Here is a 7,861-nt window from a genome sequence, read left to right on the forward strand (position 1 = left end):
TAATGATATTAATAAGACAAGAGATGAAATTAGATCATTTGTTCAAAGCAAATCATTTAGTTTGTTGAGTACTACACAAGTGGCATTCGTGAATCAAGAAATGCAGTACATAGGATTGGGGATCTTGAAAGTACGATTGCCCAAACACTCCCCTTGGAGATCAGTCCACTGGTCTCCTACATTTCCCCATATTCTATACCCTTCCTCTTCAATCTCCTTCCGAATCGATGACTTGTATTTCACTGCACTTTGTCCTTTATATTTCATACTCCTGCCAAAACCAATAAATATATATTAAGGTTAAAAGCCTTCACAACCATCATTAATCAACTTAACTTCGTATAAATAAATGACCTAATCCATTTTATCTGCACACTTCATTATTTATCGAATAAACCAACAATTTGGTCAATAAACAATAAAATTATACTAAATAAATAGTCCATAAACTATCATTAATTCATCAATTTAGACTTTAGTTCATCATTATCTTTAAAAATAAAAGAGAATAATAATTCATTGACTATCTTGATTACTTTGTATAATTATATAAAGTATTCATTGACTTGTATTTCCGAGAATTTGTTGGCAATGGCATTAGGATTTTCGCACGACGCGGGAGAATAATAATAGTTAGTCTTCTCTAGAAGAAGATTAGAAGAAAAGGTACCACGGTTGCTTTTCTTACATGGATTGATGATGGCATAGAATGATGAGCAATTCATTGCCTTTTAATCTATTTTTTTGGACCCATACCGAAACTTCCAAGAAATATCCGAAGTCGTCCAATACAAAAAATATCCCAATAGAAAATGTGGATATATGCAAATCCCTTCTCATGACAAGACAACATTGCATTGTTGGAGGAAGTTTCCTGTATCCACTAGCCGTAATAAAATTAGAAAATGCAGACACGAAATGCCAATGCTTTTGACAATGGTTTCTTTGTCGTGTTTGTAGTTTAATCCTACATATCAACTTCCAACAAACCGGCCAAGTCAATTAAATATACTCTTTTTGTCTTTGTAAAATTGATTCATATTGGATTTGGTCTTTGTAATATGTAGAATATTTGATTTTAATCCTTTAAAATGAGGATTAAAATGAATATTATAGTGACCAATTTCAATATAAAATGATTTTATAAGGATTAAAACAAAATACCAAGGACCAAAACCAAATATTCTATATTTGCAGGGACTAAAACCAAAAAATATTTTTATAGGGACTAAATCCAAAATGCCAGATATTTACAGGGACCATTTCCATATTTAAGCCTAAAAAATAAATATATTATCAGTTATTTAAAGAAATAATTCAACTTTGTTCCCGTGAGCATAGCTCAGTTGGCAGGGACATGCAATGTTATATGCAGAGGTCAGGGTTCGAATCCCGGACACCCCACTTATTCACCTTGAAAAAGGTGAATTCTAACCACTAGACTACTTGACCAAAAAAAGAAAAAGAAATAATTCAACTTTTATTTGATAATAGTATATGTTAACTCTAAAATAAAATAGGTTCTGTGACCGTCATCATAGCTTGGAAATTAAGGTCATATGAATGGTACTAGCTCTAGTTGAAAATGAATTTGACCCGTCGAGTCGACATATTAGAAATTGGATTTGGAGCGATGGTAGCTTCTTCGAAGTTACGCATACATCAACGAAACGAAACGAAACTGATAACTATACTAAAATCGGCTTTCAAATTCAAACCATCAATTATGCCACATGTTTTGTCTCCATGGAGATTATTATTGTACTAATACTAATGTGGTATATTACATCATGTAACGTTGATTCATCCACACAAATATCATCATTGTTGTTATAAACATATCCTCCTAGTCACCAATAATTTTGTCATGAGAACGTAACGTAGGTAGCAGTCACTATCCACCTAACCTAAAGAGGCTGGCTTATGTCACAAAAACTGTTGTACGCTAGTTATGAAAAAGTTAGAAAAATGAAATACTAATTGTTAGTTACCTTAAAATAAGGCGTTGGTAGCCGATGAATCCTTGGTTGTGCAAATTGTCCGTAGTGATTTTGGCAAGTGTTCCTTCGTATCTACCCGTTACTAAGAACACTTTGAATCCTTTCTCTATCAACGTTTTAAACAATCTTAGTACCACAGGATTTGCAGGGCACATTCCTTGATTGATCCATGCCTTGAACATCGCCGAATCAAATGGGTCGCATCTGCCACCAAATATCATATCATAAAAAAAATAAATTCAAATTGTGTGCCCCAAGTCTAACATATAATAAAAAAAATACGAAAGAAAGAAAGAAACATACCCAAATCGTTTAGCTTTATAATAAGGAATATTAGAGATACAAGTGTCGTCCACGTCCAAAACCCAAGCATCTTGATGAGTAGTAGTAGTAGTAGAAGTAGAAAGAGTAATCTGAGATGCATAAAACATAATTTCATCCACGATGAGGTTCATGTCATGCTCGTATTGTCCACCAATCATGTAATTCTCAACATGCTTGTAGCAACGAAGTGGGATTGTCTTCCAAGGACGCACATTATTGTTTGTCTCCATTGCCAACCTCCAGCTCAGCCCATACATGTCATCATCATCAACCACCATCATCTCCGTTGACGAAGAAGAAGAAGAATCTAATTCAGATTTGATCTGAAGCAGTTTTTGCTGCTTCTGAGGCTTTTGGCTCTGTTTCTGCAGCCTCAACACTAGATTGCTTAATAACCCCAACAAAAACGTTAACCCCGCCAATACGGCTTGCAATATCTTTATCTTAAGCATCACCTTATCTTAATTAGAATATATGCAAAGGAGAACAAATTGATGGCAAACAAAACAAAGCAGAATATTTATAATAAGGGATTGGAAAAATGTGTCCGATTCTGAGAATTTGTTGACAATGGCATTAGGATTTTCGCACGACACGAGAGAGAATAATAATAGTATGTCTTCTCTAGAAGAAGATTAGAAGAAAAGGTACCACGGTTGCTTTTCTTACATGGATTGATGATGGCATAGAATGACAAGCAACCCATTGCCTTTTAATCTAATTTTTTGCACCCACACCGAAACTTCCAAGAAATTTTAAGGAAAAGGAATCCGAAGTCGTCCAATACAAAAAATATCCCAATAGAAAATGTGGATATATGCAAATCCCTTCTCATGATAAGACAACATTGCATTGGAGGAAGTTTCCTGTATCCACTATCCTTAATAAAATTAGAAAATGCAGACACGCAAAGCAAGACGAAAAGTAAATTAAGAGGTAGCTTTCAAAATGTTTATTTGCATTGATCATTGACTTGGACAACATACATACGTAAGCAAGCATGCTAAATTTGGCATTGTCAGCAGCGTGACATTGTAGAGTTAGTTCAAACTTAAGTTAGAAAAAAGCTGAGTTTTAGAGCTGACGAAGGCCCATTTGAATTAACTTATTTTATAGCTTATATAAAACGGTTTATGTAAATAAATAAATTTTTATGTATTATTTATAAGTTTTTAAGGTAGTTTATGAAAAACTATTTATGAAGATACAATTTTCGTTAGTAATAGCTTATAAATTAAAATAAAAACTTACTTATTTACATAAATTATTTTTCATAAACGCAAACTAAACGGAGTCTAAGTCTACTATTCCTTTTCCCCTTTATTGACCGAGTATACTCAGTTGTTAATTGAACCTAATTTTTATTAATTGAAGGAAATTAATTATTAAGGTTGCATGATTCTTTATTCATATATGAGTAGTACAAAACTTACTCATTATTTGGCTAACATATATAATTAATAATTCTAACTACCAAGAGCCCAGTTATATGCAACAATTTCATTATATCAAAAGGCCAAAAAGAAAATTAATTATTAAAATTGTTTTATGGAATGACATTACCAGCCAAACTTTCTTTTACAAACAAGATCGCATCAAAATAATATTTTTTAAGTCAATGAATTTTAAAATGTATTTAAAATCCTTCTTGTTTTTGACGTGAAAATGTATTTAAAATCCTTAAAGTTCTCCAATTATCCTTTTTTTTTTTTTTTTTTTTTTGAGTTTCTCCACGTTAAAAATGTCCAGTGAACATTCGTTGGCATTTTTCTTTTAAATTTTAGAGGTATTTTATTTTATTTTATTTGAAGGGAAGGGAACAAAATCCTTTGTAAGTTAATTTTAACTATCTGTCATTAAGTGAATGAATTTGGAGTTGGAGAAGAGAAAATACTTGTTTCCATTTAACTAACGAGTGAAATTAAGAGGAAAATACATTGCAAAGAAATCCGAAGTCGTCCAATACAAAAAATATCCCAATAGAAAATGTGGATATATGCAAATCCCTTCTCATGACAAAACAACATTGCATTGTTGGAGGAAGTTTCCTGTATCCACTAGCCGTAATAAAATTAGAAAATGCAGACACGAAATGCCAATGCTTTTGACAATGGCTTTTTTGTCGTGTTTGTAGTTTAATCCTACATATCAACTTCCAACAAACCGGCCAAAGTCGGTGCCATTTAATCTAAAAGTGTTTTTTAATCATTGGATCATATGAAAAACATACTATTACTATAGTTTCTTAATACTGGATTTTTATATTACTATCTTTTCCAACCACTCTATCTCACATGTCTCTCTCACCCACCATCTTTATCAATTTTGTTAGTTATCATTATGAATTTACAATCTAGGTTTATAATCTGTTCAAGTCCCACGATGTCCATTAACATTATTGCTAGTTATTGCTCCTCGGTACAAATAGTTCAACATGTTAATCACACAAAAATATAGCCAAGCAACCTACACGACATAATAACAAAAGAAGAAAAAAACATTGAGATTTTTCAAATACATAAATGTAGATCATCAACAACATTCAAAAAAGCCCCACAACCAATAATATAAAATTAGGGAAAACAAAAACAAACCTAGAATTATAAACCCTCCAAAATAAATATTCAAATAAAAAAATTCAAAATTTCCTTGCTTTTCAACGTTTTTTTTCTTCAAATATAGTGAAGCTTGTTGTGGTGGTTTTCCAGATCCAAATTTGTTTTGTTGTTGTGATGTTCCAGATCTCAACTTTTAGGAAGAAAAGATTGGTGAAGATGAGTGATTTGTTTGAAGAACACATAAATGAATGAATGAAGATGAATAGTTGGGTTTCACAATTAGATCCCTTTCTCTTTATTTTGATTCAAGAATATTTTTGAAGGGAAAAATAAATTGAGATGAAATTTTCATTGGGTGACGATAATAAACTAAGTTGTTAAGGTTAGAGATGATGTGAAAAAAATAAAGTGTGGATAGACTATAGTAACAATGGTGGTACTACTCAATCTAATGGTTAAAAAAAGACTTTTCCATAGTGGGAAAGAAGTATTCTTTCCCAGATTAAATGGCACCCAAAGTCAATTAAATATACTCCTTTTGTTTTATTGGATGTTTTTATTTATTTTAAAGATTTCGTTAAAATAATACAAGGATACATGTTTTTATGTAATAAAAAATAAGTATATTATCAGTTATTTATAGAAATAATTCAACTTTGTTCCCGTGAGCATAGCTCAGTTGGCAGGGACATACATTGTTATATGCAGAGGTCAGGGTTCGAATCACGGACACCTCACTTATTCACCTTGAAAAAGGTGAATACTAACCACTAGACTACCTGACAAAAAAAAAGAAAAAGAAATAATTCAACTTTTATTTGATAATAATATATGTTAACTCTAAAATAAAATAGGTTCTGTGACCATCATCATAGCTTGGAAATTAAGGTCATATGAATGGTACTAGCTTTAGTTGAAAATGAATTTGACCTGTCGAATCGACATATTAGACATTGGAATTAGAGCGGCGATAGCTTCTACGAAGTTACGTATACATCAATGAAACGAAACAAATAACTATACTAAAACTGGCTTTCAAATTCAAACCATCAATTACGCCACATGTTGTCTCCATGGAGATTATTATTGTACTAATACTAATGTGGTATATTACATCATGTAACGTTGATTCATCCACACAAATATCATCATTGTTGTTATAAACATATCCTCCTAGTCACCAATAATTTTGTCATGAGAACGTAACGTAGGTAGCAGTCACTATCCACCTAACCTAAAGAGGCTGGCTTATGTCACAAAAACTGTTGTACGCTAGTTATGAAAAAGTTAGAAAAATGAAATACTAATTGTTAGTTACCTTAAAATAAGGCGTTGGTAGCCGATGAATCCTTGGTTATGCAAATTGTCCGTAGTGATTTTGGCAAGTGTTCCTTCGTATCTACCCGTTACTAAGAACACTTTGAATCCTTTCTCTATCAACGTTTTAAACAATCTTAGTACCACAGGATTTGCAGGGCACATTCCTTGATTGATCCATGCCTTGAACATCGCCGAATCAAATGGGTCGCATCTGCCACCAAATATCATATCATAAAAAAAATAAATTCAAATTGTGTGCCCCTAGCTATTTATTTAATTATTTTATTATGTGGAGTATATATATATTATTATATATGATGTTTGGTGATTTATGCGGAGTATATATATGCATATAATTGTGTATATGTGATTTTTGGGTGATTTATGTGGTGTAATATTTTATTATATGATTTATTTAATAATAATTAGAATAAGTATGAAATATTAGTTATTTTGGAGTTTGGGGAGTTATTTAATAATTATTAAAATTAATGGGGAGCTAATGGAAATATTAGGGAGTTAAGTAAGAGGGAAGTTGAGAAATAGTATCAGAAGCAGTTTTACGTGAAAAACCAACCTTTGGGAGAAGAGGGAGAGAAGAGCAAGTTAGAGCCAAGAATCATTTTTGCTGTACATTTTCTGCAATTTCTAAGGTAAGGGTGGGGTTTACTTCAATAATGTAGTTACTGATTTCTGATTTTGAGTTTAACAGGTTTTGGTGAGGAATTGGGAATTTGGGGTTTTATGTTAGAATGATGATTTTGAAGTTGTAAGCATGATTTTGGGGTTAGAATTAGTTTCTGGTCGCATAGAACACTTACTTATGTATCTGTAAACTGATTTGGGGAGTGATTGGAAGAAAAATAGGATTTTTGGGTAAAACCAGTTTTCTGCCCGTACAGAAGTTCATCGCTCGCCTCGCGAGTAGCTGTGCTCGCCATGGCGAGTGAGCAACTTCATAGCTCGCCTCGCGAGCAGTCCAACTCGCCATGGCGAGTAAGCCCAGACAAAACTTGATTTTTGAAAAGTTGTTATAAATGTTTTGGGGATGGTTTAAGGTACCTAGATGATAATAAAGATGAATGGTGGAAGTTTTAGGTTAAAAAGATGAATAAGGAACTTAGAATTGGAGTTTGAGTGAGAAAATGTCACTTTTTCCCGAGAGCACCTGATTTCCACTCGCCTCGAGTTCGCCTTGAACTCGCCATGGCGAGCTAGTGTTTTTGTGAACTCGCCATGGCGAGCAGATGTGCTCGCGAGGCGAGCTAGTGCAGTTTTGAGTGCAGTTCTGCTTGCTTGGTTAATGAGGTTCGAGTGTTGTTGTTTAAGCATAATTATATTTAATTGTGCATCATTCTGAATGGTTGAATCTCTGTTGGATGTTGATTGATGATGAGGGATGCATTGTATGTTTTAATTATTAATCATACATGTCGATTAAGTGGAGTCACATGGAGTTGCATTGCATGGTCAGTTGTATGTAGATATACACAAGTAGGTCCATTGCATATGCATAAAAACAGCGGTGAGGGCTTCGGTCCTGGAGTACTAGTTGCTCAACAGCGGTGAGGGCTTCGGTCCTGATTGGTACCACATGCATAATGCATTTCATTAAGAAGTCTAAGATGGTGTCTTAGCAGTGGTCATGTCATTTGCATG

General features: G+C 33.1%; 1 protein-coding gene and 1 long non-coding RNA gene across 3 annotated transcripts; both read right to left on the reverse strand.

The window, feature by feature from the left end:
- On the reverse strand, positions 1 to 3,219 carry LOC11436569 (acid phosphatase 1). 2 transcript variants are annotated; one of them, XM_003626604.4, is made up of 3 exons: positions 2,304 to 3,219; positions 1,992 to 2,204; positions 1 to 271 (listed from the first exon to the last, which is right to left on the reverse strand). In XM_003626604.4, the coding sequence occupies exons 1-3, from the start codon at positions 2,774 to 2,776 to the stop codon at positions 94 to 96; spliced, it is 864 nt and encodes a 287-aa protein (XP_003626652.1). In that variant the 5' UTR covers positions 2,777 to 3,219; the 3' UTR covers positions 1 to 93. The 2 variants fall into 2 exon arrangements, with proteins under 2 accessions (XP_003626652.1, XP_024628551.1); XM_024772783.2 differs by lacking the exon at positions 1 to 271 and adding an exon at positions 1,580 to 1,907.
- Positions 3,220 to 5,947: 2,728 nt separating this feature from the next.
- On the reverse strand, positions 5,948 to 6,453 carry LOC112417283 (uncharacterized). The gene is made up of 2 exons (XR_003007903.2): positions 6,201 to 6,453; positions 5,948 to 6,116 (listed from the first exon to the last, which is right to left on the reverse strand). It is a non-coding gene; the product is annotated as an uncharacterized lncRNA (long non-coding RNA).
- Positions 6,454 to 7,861: the final 1,408 nt, after the last annotated feature.

Source organism: Medicago truncatula, chromosome 8, assembly GCF_003473485.1.
Source record: "Medicago truncatula cultivar Jemalong A17 chromosome 8, MtrunA17r5.0-ANR, whole genome shotgun sequence".
In the NCBI taxonomy this organism is placed as follows: domain Eukaryota; kingdom Viridiplantae; phylum Streptophyta; class Magnoliopsida; order Fabales; family Fabaceae; genus Medicago; species Medicago truncatula.

Coding starts and splice junctions, on each gene's coding strand:
- LOC11436569 (XM_003626604.4), bottom strand. CDS start 2,776: ATGCTTAAGATAAAGATATTGCAAGCCGTATTGGCGGGGTTAACGTTT. Junction 2,205..2,303: donor TATAAAGCTAAACGATTTGG/GTATGTTTCTTT, acceptor ATTTGGTGGCAG/ATGCGACCCATTTGATTCGG. Junction 272..1,991: donor TACCAACGCCTTATTTTAAG/GTAACTAACAAT, acceptor TGGTTTTGGCAG/GAGTATGAAATATAAAGGAC.